At 37.6% G+C, this 17,438-nt stretch overlaps 1 protein-coding gene across 10 annotated transcripts in view; it reads left to right on the forward strand.

The window, feature by feature from the left end:
- DLG1 (discs large MAGUK scaffold protein 1) overlaps positions 1 to 17,438 on the forward strand; it is a 295,020-nt gene that overhangs the window by 117,565 nt on the left and 160,017 nt on the right. The window contains exon 1 of one of the 10 annotated variants that reach the window (XM_081235925.1): positions 1,559 to 1,927. The exons of the other annotated variants lie outside the window; for them this stretch is intronic. Within the exon in view, the coding sequence (XP_081092051.1) occupies positions 1,694 to 1,927 (234 nt within the window). The 5' untranslated portion in view covers positions 1,559 to 1,693. Of the gene's footprint in view, positions 1 to 1,558; positions 1,928 to 17,438 lie in introns of those variants that run through there. 10 annotated transcript variants of the gene reach the window in all.

Raw genomic sequence — 17,438 nt, forward strand, 5'->3', positions numbered from 1 at the left:
TGTAGTTTGCCAATGCTACTTTCCAATAGACTGCATTTAGTTGGTGCTGGTAAGCAAAAGCAAGCAAGATTTTGTTGGTCCTCATTCATGGCTGAGGTTGGGGATTATGGTGTACTTATATCAACTTAAAAATTGAATTACTCAACTATTAGTAAGTTATCAAGTAGCATTTTTATTCATATATTGTTTTTAATGGCGATATGTTGTGTTATATACTAACGTAGCATAGTATTAAGAGGACAGACTTAGGAATCTGTGGTTCTCAAACTTGAGGGTGCTTAAGAGTCTCTTAGGGGGGCTTTTCAAAAATGAAAATTCCCAGATCTCCCTTACCCCTAAAAATTCTGATGGGAAGGGGATATCAGTCTGTATTTTTTTTTTTTTTTTTTTTTTTTTTTTGCGTTACGCGGGCCTCTCACTGTTGTGGCCTCCCCCGTTGCGGGGCACAGGCTCCGGACGCGCAGGCCCAGCGGCCATGGCTCACGGGCCCAGCCGCTGCGCGGCATGTGGGATCTTCCCTGACCGGGGCACGAACCCACGTCGGCAGGCGGACTCTCAACCACTGCGCCACCAGGGAAGCCCCCAGTCTGTATTTTTTTAAACCAGCACTGGAGGTGATTCTGAGGTGGACTACTGTGTTGAGAAACACAGACCTAGATATTAGATGTTAGAAAGTATCTATTTAACAATCAAACAGTACTATTTTTTGAACCAGAGTATTATTTATGTCATGTTGGATAAAATATGTTTTACTGGCTATAAAACAAAAAATTTACGTTTAATTCTTCTGAATTTTTACAAATTCATAACTTGGTAATCTTAATGTTTATAACATAGAGAGATGATGCTGATAATAGCGCTTTTTTATCACAAAAGTCCCAGAAGCCAAATACTTATTTAGCTAATTATTCTATTTCTGTCTTCAGACTCAATTAATCAAAGCATTTAAAACCAATATGTTAAATAAAATTATCAAGTTACATTCCAAATGGATTTCTGTCATTAGATCCTCAGAGTTTAATGTAGATAGTACCTTTTAAAACCTTAGTGCTATTTAATGTAAGTGCCTTCCTGATGTAGAAATTTATATGTGAATAGAAAGATTCCTTTAGTAAAATTGTTTTAAACAATCAGAACTATCGGCAGAGAGAATCCTCTTGTATTTTTAAATTCAGTTCATATTTATAATTTATATAAGCAGCGAAGATGCCATTGGATTTTACTTCAGACTGTGATTGAAACTTGGTAATCCAGGGTTTCTCCACCCAGTGCATTAAATCAGGCAGCCCCAAAGGGTCTTGGTAGTCCAGTGTTTATAACATCCTTCTTTACCTGCTAATCGACCTCACTTCCTGGATTTCAGTCCGTCTAGTTATCAGCTAACAAAAGAACAGCTTTGCCTGCAGACGCTGGTGAAAAAATAATCATGAGAAAGAAAACCACCTTATGTCGTCTTTTTTGTCTAGAAATATAAACTCAGCCATCATACAGCTAACAGGTACAGAGGGAAGATACAAGCTCTTTCATGGGAAGAAATTACAGAGAAAATGAGCATCATTTCTCAAGGTTTTTATTTTCCCTGATCTACAAGTGATGCTGCTGTAATCCTAGCTGCAGTTTTTACCGATCATTCACCACTCAGCAGCTGCTAGAGAAGTAAGACTGCTTGGCAACCACCTGCAGGGCTGCAGAGATGAATTACATTTTCGGGAACAACACACTTCTGTACTCTCGCGCCAGTCGAGGAGGCAATACTAGCTCTAGCCATGGCTCAGTAGGCCCAAAGCAGAAACACTGGGCAAAAAAGGGCTCATCAGATGAACTGCAAGCTGAGCCAGAACCTTCACGCTGGCAGCAGATAGTTGCATTTTTCACTCGAAGACACAGCTTTATTGACTGCATCTCGGTAGCCACCAGCTCCACCCAGGTAACATACCACTTGTTGAAATTATTTTCGGTTCATGTTGCTTTGCAAAAATGTATTAGTATAGATTTCTTATTATTAAAACATAGTCTTGTGCCCTGAAACCTTGGATACGCAGAAATGTATGTTTTCAGTCCATCTATGCAGGTCTTTAGTGTGAAAGGGGAAACAAAAATATTTTCCCTTTTGCTCTTATGTAATGCCAAACAAAACAGTCTCAGATTCTGTTGAATGACTTCTCTAAAAATATAAAGCCATTCATACATAAATTAAAATGTAAATTAATAATGCTTGTCTCCTTACTTTCAGATTGTGTTAAGTGCTATAAAGTATGATGTTTGACCAAAGAAAATACCTGTTTGTGTAGCTTTTATATGTCATTAGATAACCTCAGGAGATTGTTATAGTAAAGGAACAGAAGATAATTTGAAATATTTTTATTTTCTAGTGTTTTGAGTATAGATTAAACTGAATACAGTTGGCTTTTGTATATACTAATATCTTAAAATTATTACAATATGGTTTATTCAAGGGATTTAATGAATCCTTCCATTTCTATAAATATATTATCTAGGGTTAATTGGAAAGCAGTAAACTTGTGTAATTACATGATTATAGGAATATTTTATCAAATATTCAATTGACAGCGTAAGGAGCTGAGCAAACACTAAAAGTCCTCAAATTAAAAAAAAATCACATAAAACCACTTCTTTTTGAGGAGTGAGTATTAAAAATATAAGGAAAATATAAAGTTAGCCATAATTTGAGTGAAATACCTATTATTTGGTATTAAAGGAGGGTTGGGGGAATATTTTTAGTTTAAAACATTTTTAATAGATATTCAACTTTAGTAAAAATGAAAGCATAAGAATTAGTCTAATTTAAAAAACAAGGTGAGAATGCTTTTGTCCTTTAAATTAAAATGTATACACATACCTTAGGGCCTTTAAAAAATAAATTCCTTTAAAACCATCTTTTTTTTTTTTTTTTTTTTTTTTTTTAGTAATTAGAAGCAGCACAGTAAGTATAAAGTAACTGTCAACAGCTTCTTCTTGTTTTTGGTTACTAGAATTTTCTTTAAATAGTTTTTATTTTTAAGTAATGTCAAATTTCTTAAGTAAAAATATCCTACTTGTTTTTTCTTAGATGTTTGAGAGGGATGGAATTACTGGGCTAGGGAGAGTCATAAATAGTTTTTATGTAGGCAGTGAGGTTACTTATAATCAAAACTTATTCAGAGGCAACGATTGATTTAACTCTTAGATTGAATACCACCCCAAGAATTTAACTAACTTGATTTTGACTACAATTACATATACCAAAAAGGGACACAGAGACTAAAGCTTGGCATTGTTGTTCATTCTGTGTTAGTATTAAGTGATATTTTTCCATTGTCAATAAGAAAGATCTGTTAAAAACTTCAAATACACACAACTATATGTATATATACACACACAACCAATGATATATAATTCATCTTGTAAAAGGCATACAAATGAAAGACAAGCAAAATAGTTTACATATAAAACTATTGAAACCATGGAATTACATTATAGTTACTTAGGAGTTGGGCCGAAAAGTTACTCTTGTATTGCACTTAAATAGCCACAATTTTAATAAAAACTCTATTTGCAGTTGATCCTACAAAGCCATTTAAAATTTTATCTTCCTCCCATTTGGTTCAGATCACTTGTGTATACTGAAAAATTACTATTTTTCTTTCAGCCCTCTTTCTGTTACTTATTTTGTCTTTTTCATTATCTTTGTATTTCATATCTATAAATGTAGACTTTAGGTCAGAGTTTTAGCTTTTATTTCTCCAGCTCTGGAGGACCAACATATCATTTTTCATTCTATGTTTTTTTTCTCACTAATGAGTTGGAAATTTTATATATCCAAGTCTTTTGTTGTAACTCACTGGAATTTATTTTACAGGATAAAATATAATAGGACTGAGAATGTTAGGCGTATTTAGATTTTAGTTGATGCTAGGATACATTTTTCTGTTTCATTTACTGACTCATGGCTAGCAGTTTTATTTTGTAACATAAGAGGATTTTTATATTGTTAAAAACAAAGTAGATTAATGAAATTTTAGTTTATTGAGCATGTGCTATATACCTATGAATATATATGTATGATAGTGTTTTGTTCTGTCAGTGATAAATAGCAAAAGTGATTACCAGGTCTCCTGTTTCACTATAGTCAGAAATATTCTTTTCTAAGATTGGATAGCAAGATTAACTTTGAATCTAATTCCTTATAACTATGATGCATGGTACTTTTAGCAGTTTGGAGAGTTGTTATTAAATGCAGTTTTAGTAATTTGAAAGTAATTACTCTGATTTAATATCCCACCAAATAGCCTCTATAAATAAAAAATAAAATTTACTTACTTTACAGATTCACTTAAATTGCTCATCTGTTTAAGATATGTGTGTTCACAACTAAGATTTTGTGTCAGATTCTACTGTAATATGTGGAACTTAGTAGGAAGTCATTAATATTTTTAAATGTTAGGGAAGCCAAGTGGTTATAAATTTCTGCAGGACCCCAGCTTCTAGGATGGGACTTGCCATGTAGTTGGTGCTCAGTAAATGTTTATGGAATTGATTGATTAATTACCATTTCAGTCACCTGAAACCTTGTTAGCTCATGGCCTTCTGAAATAATGGCACCTAACCTGAAACCTCTTGGGTACCTATATTTATCGGATTCACTCTATTGCCGTCATACATGCCTTTGATTCTTCACAGTAGCCCATCTCTTCCTCCACTTCCCTTTTCTTCCCCTCCATTCTTCAGATTTTCTTCAAGCCGCACAAACCCCCCATGTACCTGATTTCCTCACCCTTTTGAATCTTTACCCATGATGATAACCATACAGCTTAAAGACTATGTCTAATTTTTGTCATTTGGCTGTGTCCCAAAAGTTTACAATGTGAGGTTTTATTGTTTGTTTGTTTTTAATGTTAAACTAAGATGAGTTTCTTGTGAATTATTTTACTTTGGTGTAAGGTTTTCTGTTTTGAGCTTCATACTACTTATGTTCTTAATTTTGAATAGTCATTATAATATAGAAAATGTGGTCTACTCATTGTCAAGCCCTCCTCAGTTCCTCACTTCACCCTTCTTCCTGTTCTTGTATTTATGATCCTTTGATGCCAGTCTGCTCTGTCCTGTTTAGTGATGCAGCTCTGTTAAATCCAAGGCCAATTTTTATATTCAACAGGGCCATAAAGAACTCTAGCACAATACTTCTAGACTTTGCTACTTGATTATCTCCTAAGTAAAAGGAGATAATTGGTGATGTCAGTGTTTATTAACAAAAATAGTAGTCATATATAAACTTTGAACAGCTGTAACGTGGTAGGTCACTTCGAATGTGTATTTGGCAATTGTTCCCATGTTTTGGATTACTTCAAAATCCCTATTGTGGGTCATTATAGATATTCAAATAGAATTTCCCCCCTCCCCCAGACAATTGACGTGCCAAATTAAGCTGAAAACAGCAAAATTCTCTTCCTAGGAGTGAATGGAGCAGGCATAATGACTTATAATTTAAGCAGAACAATAAAATTTTAACAAGAGTGAATATTAGCCACATGAATTGAATAATCTGCTTTTTAGAGGAAAAAACTCTGTCCTAGATCAAAATACAGGAAAACACTGTTCAGATAGATGCCCACTGTTCAGATACCAGAAAAATAAATAGGCTAATTTGTATGAAAAGAATACTATTTGTCCTAAACAGGTACCTTCTGGAGTAGAAAGGATTTAATTTTTAGAGCTATGCACTGGTTATATTGTCCGCAAATGAAGATAATAGCATCAACTTCATTGAGTTAATCGTATTAAATGATTAAATGCATGTAACACTTAGAACAGTGCCTGGAAGCTATTATTATTATTATTTTATTTTTATATTGCTTAATTTTAATAGTCTTCGACAAATTCAAATTAGATAATTAGGAATTACAGTATCTAGGATGGTGCAGTTCATTCAGACATTCAGTAAATAGTGTTGACTGAATAAGTTCCTGTGAGTGCAGGCTGTACAGTTTTTAAAGAACCACATATCTCAACACCTTCAATTGCAGGATATAAAGGAGGGACCCCAAAGAGCACTTCAAATTCTTGGTGAGACACCAATTTCCTGACCTTGCCTTCCCGCCCAACACTCCCTTCTGCAAATGCTAAACCAGTCACAAGTAGACAACTAAATTTAACTGATTACCCACCTTTTACCAAGCATACCATCAGGACATCTTAATCACTAAAAAAGGTTGAAGCCTTGGGGCTTCCCAGGTGGCGCAGTGTTTGAGAGTCTGCCTGCCGATGCAGGGGACACGGGTTCGTGCCCCGGTCCGGGAAGATCCCACATGCCGCAGAGCGGCTGGGCCCATGAGCCATGGCCACTGAGCCTGTGCCTCCAGAGCCTGTGCTCCGCAACGGGAGAGACCACAATAGTGAGAGGCCCGCGTACCGCAAAAAAAAAAAAAAAAAAAAAAAGTTGAAGCCTTCCAGATCACCTTCACTTAATTTCCTTATCTCTGTTTGACGCTGGTATATCTCCAGTATGTTTTAAACTCCCATTTATCTGTGACCTCCCAATTTCTTTCACTCTGCCCTTTGGAACTCCCAGTTCGTGATCAGCAAAATTTCCTTTTTCCTCAAACTCTTCTGTGATTGTTCATCTCACCTTTTTTTCTCTCACAGAAACCTGGTGTTCCCCCGAGAGTACTGTTTTTTCTTTAGCCCTCTCACAAAAAGTGTAATTTTTATCTGTCATATCCCATGTACCTTGGGACCGACAAGTGGAGTTGATGTCTTCCTTGCTTATCATTGGTATTTATGGATGATTGTACCTCCTTCCTTTTAAAAATGTATATATCATCAGACAGTATTTTCTACTTCCCCTCCTTGTCTAGTCATCTGCATCTTTCACAGTCACTCCTACTCCTTGATGATTTGAACTGTCTTTTCTCTGTCCACTATTCATGTAATCATTCTTAAGTGATTTTCAGTATCCTGGTGTGATCCTTCCAAAATCTTGACTTCTCAGTTCTTTGATATCCTTGCCTCTAGGAGTCTATTTTTTCTTTCACTTGAGTGACCTGCTGAAATGGTCATATTCAAGACCTCATTACCATTGACTGAACCACTTACAAAATCTCAGCTGCAGGCATTTCAAACGGACTAGCACTTCCTTTCTTTTCAGCTCAGCTCCCTTACAACAATTTTTTTTTACCCTTTAAAGACCTTCAGCCCAACTTTTTATTACCTGTCACTTCTTTCATGCTCTCACTTCCCTCCTGGCTTTGCTCACATTCCTTGGTCCGTGACTATAAACACTGCCTTTCATAATCTTACCTCTCTCGCTCCCCTGTCACTTCATTGGTAAGATCTAACCTTGGTTAACTGCAACTCTGCCTCCTCCACGTCAGCTCCAAAGCTGCCCATTAAACTTCCAATACCTGTTTCCTGGCCCTCATTCTCAACTGATGGTCTTATTCTGTATTCCATCCTGTTAAAATAAATGATCCATTTGTGTTCTTAAATCTCACCCTTCACTTCTGTACTAGATCTTCATTTTTGACTGTTCAGGGACTTGTGAAATTCTCTCTTCTCTTCATTGCATTGTCCGTCTTTCCCTCCATACTGGATTATTCCCATCAGCCTACGTACCTGCTAAAATACCTTTCATTAAAACAACCAGCCAGAACCCCTCTAGGAGTATAGACTCACATCCAATGGTCAGTTCTCAATCTTTATTTTACTCGACCCCACAACAGCTTTTTACACAACTAACTGCTCTCTCCTTTAAATTCTTTTCTCCTTTGACTCTTGAACACCATTCTCCTGATACTCTCCCTACCTCAGTTTCCTTTGCAGTATCCTCCTCCTCTTCTTACCGCTAATAGTTAGAGTAACTCAGGGCATCAGTCCTTGAACTTCTCTCTCCTTTTTTTTTGCGGTACGTGGGCCTACGTGGGTCACTGTTGTGACCTCTCCCGTTGCAGAGCATATGCTCCAGACGCGCAGGCTCAGTGGCTATGGCTCACGGACCTAGCCACTCCGCGGCATGTGGGATCTTCCCAAACTGGGGCACGAACCTGTGTCCCCTGCATCGGCAGGCAGACTCTCAACCACTGCGCCACCAGGGAAGCCCGTAGGAAGTTTTTCGTTTTTCGTTTTTGCGGTATGCGAGCCTCTCACTGTTGTGGCCTCTCCCGTTGCAGAGCACAGGCTCTGGACGTGCAGTCTCTTTTTATACTCATATTTCAGGTGATCTCATCCAGGTGCCTTTAAATACATCAGTACTCATACCTTCAGTCCAGAGCTATTCCCCGTACACTAGACTTATGTATCTGGCTTTCCTACTCAGTATCTCCACTTGGATTAAGTATCTGAAAGTTAACATGTCAAAAACAGAGTTTCTAATTTTATTGTTCTCCCCCATCTTCATTCAGTGTACCAGTCACTGAGATGCTGAATATAAAAACCCTTGGAATAATCTTCTGTTCTTTTTCCCTTTGCTCCACATGCAATTTAATAGCAAATTCTGAGAGGGCTCTGTGTTTAGAATATATTATAATCTAACCACTTTTCACCACTTCTACAACTACTAATTCAACTTATTTAATTTGTTGCCTGAACTATCGCAGTAGATATCTATCTGGTCTCCCTAGCTCCATTCTTTACTCTCACCAGTCTGTTCTTCACCCAGCAGCCAGAGTCATCCTTACAGAATGTCAGTTCTTGTCAGTACCTTGTTTTTACTCTCCCATGGCTTCCAATTCGATATATAATAAAATCCTAAATCCTTCTCTACCATAGTTCAAAAGGCCCTTTATTATCTAGCCCCTGGCAGTACCTCTAATCCCATTTCCTACTGCTCCCTCAATTACTTTGTTCCAGCTGTATTGGCCTTGTTCCTGTTCCTCAAATATATCAAGCATGTGGCCATCTCAGAACCTTAATCTTGCTGTTTCCTCTGCCTGGAACATTCTTTCCTCACATATTCTCATAGTTCATTTCCTCACTTCCTTCAGATTTCTACTCATCTGTTACCTTCTCAGAGGGTCTTCCTAGATTCTTGTCTAAGGTAGAAGGCACTTCTTCACTCCAAATGTCACTGACTTCTTACCTTTTGAAATATTTTTCTTCATAGCACTTAATAGTACTTGATTCTTTATTATTATATATTTTTAATCTGTCTGAATTCTCTCTTAGACCTTCTGTGAAACATATATCACACTTTAGCTAATGTTATACTGATCCTCTAGCTGATGATTCTTTTGTTATTTACCCTTATGGAAAGAAATACCCTTGAGGAGGTGAGGCAGGGAGAGAAGAGGAGAAAAAACATTCGGTTTCCTTATAACTAGGATGAGTATATAATTCATAGACCAAACTTGGAGTACTTTTATGGAAAGAGGGAACTTCCCAGGCAAACAGAGGCATGTGGTGTCATCATCTGTAACCATTTATCTTCTGACAATTCCTACCGGGCAGCAGGTCTAAATATTCACACCAAGGCATTTCCACGCTGGACCAACACGGATTGGCCTAATCTTCTTATCTATGTATGTTTCAAACATTTGGCCTCATGCCTAATAATAGTTGCGTTTTGAAGTGATAGATCAAATATATATATATATACACATTTTTTTCTTCATCTCTAAGGAATGAAATTGCTTATATTCAGTAGTATAATGCCTTTGTATTAAACTAGAATATATAGAGAGTAAGTAGATAATCCTCTTAAACGACTTTGGAAATGCCAAGTCTGATAGTAGAATAGTTTCCAGGAGGATGGGTAGAAATAGTCTCTTTGAGTATTGATTAACCGAGCAATCAAAGTTAGGATAAAAATTCTGTTATACTTGGTTGTGAGATGCTGTCTGTTGGCAAAGTTTAATTTCCTACTCAAAAGGCCAGTAATTTTGTAAAATTAATAACATTACTCAGATTCGGAAATTAATTGTATCCCTTTTCACCCAAAGAATATCTACTCAAAAATATGTTTAAATGGTGTTTGAGACCCAGTCATTTGTATAGTTGGACACTTTAGAAAAGCATAAAGATGAAGATTAAACAAAAAATTTACAATGGTTATATTCGCTTTTAAAAAATACCAGATTGGGGCTTCCCTGGTGGCGCAGTGGTTGAGAATCTGCCAGCCAATGCAGGGGACACGGGTTCGAGCCCTGGTCTGGGAAGATCCCATATGCCGTGGAGCAACTGGGCCCATGAGCCACAACTACTGAGCCTGCGCGTCTGGAGCCTGTGCTCTGCAACAAGAGAGGCCGCGACAGTGAGAGGGCCCGCGCACTGCGATGACGAGTGGCCCCCGCTTGCCGCAACTAGAGAAAGCCCTCGCACAGAAACGAAGACCCAACACAGCCAAAGAAATTGATTAATTAATTTTTAAAAAAACCAGATTGACCATACAATCCATCAGTTGCATTCCTTAGTTTTTACCCAAATGAGTTGAACATTTATGTCCACATGAAAACCTGCACACAGATGTTTATAGCAGCCTTATTCATGATTGCCAAAACTTGGACGTAACCAAGATGACCTTCAGTAGGTAAATGGATAAATAAACTGTGGTACAGCCAGATAATGAAATGTTATTAATCATTAAAAAGAAATGGAAAGATGTGGAGGAACTTGAAATGCATATTTCTAAGTGAAAGACACCAATCTGAAAAGGCTACATACTGTATGCTTCCAACTATATGACATTCTGGAAAAGGCAAAACTACGGAGACAGTAAAAAGATTAGTGGTTGCCCAGGGTTAGGAAAGAGAGAGGGATGAATAGATAGAGCACAGAGGATTTTTAGGCCAGTGAAACTCTTAGGTATGGTACTATAACGGTGGATACATGACATTATATATAAACTTGTTCAAACCCATAGAATGTACAACACCAAGAATGAACCCTAGTGTAAACTACGAACTTTGGATAATAATGGTGTGTCAGTGTAGGTTCATCAGCTGTACAATGTATAGCTCAGGTGGGGAGTGTTGATAGTGGGAGGCAGTGCATGTGTGTGGGCAGAGGTTATATGGGAACTCTATACTTTCTGCTCTAAAAAATAAAGTCTGTTAAAAGAGCAACATTGGTATCTTAAGGTGGATTAGATTGGCTATAGTTTGAAGAACTAAGTAAGTGAAATCTGTTATATAAGCTCTTTAATAACTAGGAAGTGTGTTGCATTCATCTTTGTAGTTTCTATAGAGTATCATGATTGTTAGATTGTCCTTTTGTCAAGGACAAATAGGTAAAAAAAATTTCACAAGCTACAATTTATGTATTTTAGTATGTATATTATATATGTGTATATATGTATTTTTTATATGTATATGTGTATATATATGTAGTTTTAGAGTTAACTTCTAAAATAATGTGTTAATAACAGTGCTGAAAAATGACTGGCCCATATGCTTTGAGGTCAGAATAGGATATTCAGCCTGCACAACGTTTTTGCCCTTTGCTTATTTCAAGCAGTGTTTGTTTTCCTGAGAATTGTACTCCATACCTCTTATCACAGCTGCATTTCAGCAATCAGTTAGGTAATGATTTGTTTACTATCAGCTGCTAAACCATAAGCTTCCCAAGAGCTGGTAGTACTGATGTATGTTTTCTTCTCTTAATCCCTAGAGCCTAGCATAGTGAAACGCACATGTTGACTGTTTGTTGAATAAATAAACAAATGTTAATATATGTGTCTGTTTTCATTTAATCTGATGATGGCTACAGGGAAATTTGGAACTTCTAAATATGGTTTGGCCACTGTAAATTTCCCAAGCCATTTTTATATAGAACTATGGCTTTAAAATTAGCAAGTCTCCATTACAAGATTTTATAAAATTATGTATATTTCTAAAGTAATTCAAAGCCCTCTGTGAAAAAACTGTGAAGCATATATCTTCTTAACATATGAAGAACTTAAATTCTTATTGTCAAAATTTGACTTAGTATTGTTTTCTTTAAAGAGCTCTCACTGCGTTATTCTTTGTACTTCTTGGCACTGTTATTTAGATAACATTTTCAATCCTCCATTTTTATATCAAAAGTTAGAATTTTGATAAAGGTAAACATAGTTATTCAGACCATGTGGAGAACAGTAGCCTACAATTATCACCTTATTTTACAAACTTTAAATAAACTAACTGATGTGACAATTTTACAGGCATATGCAAATCAGTCAACAAAGGCTGGACCTATTTTGTGCAAGTATAAACCAACCGGTGTCACATCTGGAAGCAGTGGAATTTTAGGAGAATCCTGAGTACAACTTCTGCCCCTAGATAAATTTATTTAAAAGATGTTTTCCCCCTCACCTCTTAACAGGAGCCCTGCCTATTCATTCTTCATCCATTAGTTAACCCCAATTTAGTCCCGTTTCTGAACAGTATTTTCAGTATTTTTGAAATCTGAACTGTGACTATTGACTCAGCCAGCTGTGGAGTGTGAAGAAATTATTATTATGACAAAATGGGACCAGCTGATTGCCTTACAGAATTTTTGTTGGTCCTGAGGAAAATAACTGGAGATTATAATCTGCAATTTGAATCAAAACATATCCCAGCGTCATTTTTCTGTATTTAACTCTGACTAATCTTGGTAGAACCATCTAATATATCAAAGCGTTATAAATTTGAAAAATAATCAGTTTGTAATTATTTTGAAAGATAGAGAATGGGATTTCCCTGGTGGTGCAGTGGTTAAGAATCTGCCTGCCAGTGCAGGGGACACGGGTTCGAGCCCTGGTCCGGGAAGATCCCACATGCCGCAGAGCAACTAAGCCCGTGTGCCACAACTACTGAGCCTGCACTCCAGAGCCCGTGAACGACAACTACTGAGCCCACGTGCCGCAACTACTGAAGCCCGTGCGCCTAGAGCCCATGCTTAGCAACAAGAGAAGCCATCGCAATGAGAAGCCCGCGCACTGCAACGAAGAGTAGCTCCCACTCACCGCAACCAGAGAAAGCCTGTGTGCAGCAATGAAGACCCAATGCAGCCAGAAATTAATTAATTAATTAATTTTAAGAAAAAGAAAAACAAAGGTGAATACCAACCTTAGGAATTAATTGTTTCAGCTATACTAAATGCCATAGCAGGATTTTGGAGAGGGGAAATAGAGCAAAAATTGTATCATTCTAATCATTTTTTCCAAACTGAAAGGCTACATACAGTATAGATCCTAAATTCTTTCAGTTATAAGAACACAGCTTTATTATATAGGCCTTTTTTGTAAAAATATTTTAAACTCTAGATGAAACTTGAAATTTTCATATGTATTTATTGTTTTTTAATTCTCTCATTCCCTTTTTGGGGGAGGAGTTGCTTGTTTTTATTATCATAGGTTAAGCACTACAAGAGAATTAAACCAACTATAGTTAGTAAAAACTAATGTAGGTGTCTCGAAATTATATTCTGTTCTCTTCATGACCTAATCAGACTTTTTTCTTTTTTAAAATCGCCTGAAGCGGAGTCAGCATACTACAGCCTGTAGGCCAAATCCAGCCTGCTACCTGTTTGTGTAAAGTTTTATTGGAACACAGCCATGCCTATTTATGAATTGCGTTTGGCTACTTTCAAGCTGCTACAGCACAGTTGGGTAGCTGCAACCGAAACTACATGGCCCTTAAAGTCTAAAATATTTATTACCTGACCCTTTATGGAAAAAGTTTGCCAACCCTTGACCTAAGGATTGATGAAATATTGTTTCTTTTCTGGGATATTATATATTGTCTTTGCAATAAAATACAATAGCAACAATAAAGACGAAATAAAGCTCTTTTTGAGCTATTCTGAAGAGACAGTGTAGTGTAGTAGTTGAGAATGCTGTCTTTAGAGGATGATGGCCTGGGTTTAAATCTCTGTTGTATTTATTAGCTGTAGCACCTTGGACAAATAGCCTAAATTCTGAGTCTCTTTCTTCCACCTACAGAAAACAGGGATTAAGATCTAGTGAAAATTAATGGGACAAACCTGCAAAGCCCTTATTATAATATCTGACATCAGTAAAGTGCCTATCATCATCATCATCATCTTTATCACCACTTTCACGACCACCATCATTATTGGTCCCACAAAATATTCTGGCCTTTTAAGTGAGGAATCTGGAGATACGGAGAAGCAACCTCATTACAGAATGATGAAGAATTATGTTTTAACAAGAGGATTGGTAACCTTGACTGCGTCCAGCCAGGAAAAGAGAAACCACAGTAATTATTTTAACAGGGAAAATGTAATACGGGGGGCGGGGGGCGGTGTTAAAAAGGAAACTGAAAAGGAAACATGGAACACCAAGGTAAAACAGAGAAGCAGCTAACCTCTGAGGAGGGACCTAGGGGCCAGGTTAAGGTTAGTAGAACCCAGAAGTTTGGAGGAAGGACACCACAGGTTTTAAATATGAGCTGTCAGTGATATTTACTTTCTAATACAGCTTAAAAAGGAAAGAGGTAAAAATCTTTTGGGCAAGTGTTCTTCACCAAGACATGTTTATTTTCAGCTGGGATATTATTAGGCAATTAGCTGTTGCTAGGTAGAGAACAACATGAAACTGGCAGTTTTTTGGCATTTTTGTATTTTGAAACTGATAAGGTCATCGTATGGTAGAACATCTTGAACACTTTCTGATTGGTAGTGACCGCCCAACCACACAGAATCTTTTAGCAATATCTGCTTTGTGTATAGCATGGGGAGGGAGGATGTACACAGTCCATTCCAAGTCACTTTATCACTTTAGAGTGCTGATGAACTCAATCTCTTTTGGCAATCACATGGTTTCATTCGTCCAACAAATATGTAGTAAATATTTACTGTGTGCTAGATACTATTCTAGGCACTGGGCATTTAGGAGTAAATAAAACAAGAATCCCCACTCTTCTAGAGCTTATATTAAAGGGGGGGAAGACAGATGACAAATGTAATTAAAATATGTAGTATGCTGGAGGAAAGGTAAAAAGAAGACAACAGGAAATGTGTATGTTTGTGCCTGTGTGGTGGGGGTGGAGTGGGGTTAGTAGAATAAGAGTGTCTTCAGCTGGAGGGCGATATTTGAGCAACGGCATAAGAGAAGTTATGGAGTTGAGCCATATGGATGTCTGGGGCAAGAGCATTCTATGCAGAGGAAGAGTGAATAAAAGACTGAGGCCAGAGCATGTTTAGAGTGTTTGGAGGGGCTTCCCTGGTGGCGCAGTGATTGAGAATCTGCCTGCCAATGCAGGGGACACGGGTTCGAGCCCTGGTCTGGGAGGTTCCCACATGCCGCGGAGCAACTAGGCCCGTGAGCCACAACGACTGAGCCTGCGTGTCTGGAGCCTGTGCTCTGCAACAAGAGAGGCCGCGATAGTGAGAGGCCCGTGCACCGCGATGAGTGGTCCCCGCTTGCCACAACTAGAGAAAGCCCTCGCACAGAAACAAAGACCCAACACAGCAAAAATAAATAAATTAATTAATAAACTACCCCCAACATCTTTTAAAAAAAAATAGTGTTTGGAGAACAGAGAGGTCAATATGGCTGAAACGCTGAGTGGGAGGAGAATAGTAGAAGATGACTTCAGAAAGGTAACAGTGGCCTGAATCACTAGGGACTTGTACAAGAATGAATAGAATAGGGTAAATATATGATTACTAGGAAGATTTAAGGGCCCGTTTTAGGTTAGTCATTATGGAGTCCACGGTTGTGTATGTTTCTGTAGCCATAGTCTGATAAAATTGGGGGGTGGGGGGCGGGCAGCATATTGCAGTTGGTAGTTTCATACCTATTTGTTAATTATGTAACCACATCTTTGAATCCAAGTTTTGGATCTCTGTTTACTTGAAATTTTTAGTGATTGTTGGCTCATCCTTCTACCAATACAAAGTGATCAGCTGAATGCTGATAGAATACCATCTTTTTATAATGAAGGGATGACATACTTTAACTATCATGAATCTTGCAAGCAGAAATAGATCCGTAAACTAGATGTTCTGTCTGTGTGAACTAACAAATCTGTACCCATGCTTCTATACTAGGATTGTTAATCACTAGATCTATTTCCCTATCCCCTCTTTGTTTTTTTTTGTTTTTTTTTTTGTGGTACGCGGGCCTCTCACTGCTGTGGCCTCTCCCGTTGCAGAGCGCAGGCTTCGGACGCGCAGGCTCAGCGGCCATGGCTCACGGGCCCAGCCGCTCCGCGGCATGTGGGATCCTCCCGGACCGGGGCACGAACCCATGTCTCCTGCATTGGCAGGCGGACTCTCAACCACTGCGCCACCAGGGAAGCCCTCCTCTCTGTTATTTTAAAATCAAAAATTTATATTTAATTCCTTAGCATTTGTTAAAAAATGTATCTGGTTTCGTTGCTATCTGCTTCTGAGATAATTATGACACAGGTATCATATACAGCTGGTTCAAATAACATGGAGTTTATGTTGAAGGTACTTATTTGGAGTAACTGTGGCAAAAAGAGCATTTGAATCAAATAAGAACTGGATCTAAGCAATGAAAAACACCTTTATTCTGAAGATACCGGACCCCTGTTAAGTACAGTGATTCCCAAACAGTTTTGATAAATCTACTGTGCTGTACTTTATCCTTCTATAAACATAAAAAAGGCTTGAAGTTTTTTCCCCTGGTTTCTCTTTTCCTCTTAGATAGCTTCTTTGACATTTATTCAGAGAAACATGTCTCATTACCACATAGTAGATATTTAAGCAAAGGAACTTGGTTTAAGAATATTAAACTGTGCCATACAAAAACAAAATAAAATCCTTATTGACCAACAGTGGCATAGGGGTAATTTTTTTTCCTTGTTATCTAAGATATTGATAACAAAAGAGTTGCTATTTCATATATTTCATCTTCTGTAAATGTGGTATAAATTTATTTTGACCTTATTGAATCTTTGTGTGTATTCTAAGCTCAGTTTACCACATTCATGTGACATGTTAATGTAAGATGTAAACAATTATTAATTACCTGGTAGTATGGTATTAGTTATCTTTCTTCAGAGTTTGATCTTATGCTATGATGACCATTTTAATAAGCAAGAAAATAAGTGAGAGGAACTTCCCCGGTGGTCCAGTGGCTAAGGCTCCGCCTTCCAATGTAGGGGGCGCGGGTTTGATCCCTGGTCGGGGAACTAAGGTCCCACATGCCATGGGGTGCAGCCAAAAATTAAAAAGAAAATAAGTGAGAAAGAGTTTAAAAATATGTTCAGAAAGCCTTGTAAATCTATTGTGGTTGGGTCTAACTGTGTTGTAAAAGATACTTTTTAGTGGCCATTGTTGGTGTTATTCTTAATAGTCCTTCCTCCCACCTTCCCATCAGTCACTAGATATACCAATTCTACATTCAAAATCTATCTTTATTTGACTACTCATGTCCATTTTCACCATCACCATCATTTGGCTAAAGCCACTGATAACCTCTCAGCTGGATTATCATAGCAGCTTCCTAATTGTTCCTTCTGTCTCTTCCTGTATCAGTCAGGATTCAGATGCAC

This window comes from Mesoplodon bidens, assembly GCF_964165515.1.
Source record: "Mesoplodon bidens genome assembly, chromosome: 5".
In the NCBI taxonomy this organism is placed as follows: domain Eukaryota; kingdom Metazoa; phylum Chordata; class Mammalia; order Artiodactyla; family Ziphiidae; genus Mesoplodon; species Mesoplodon bidens.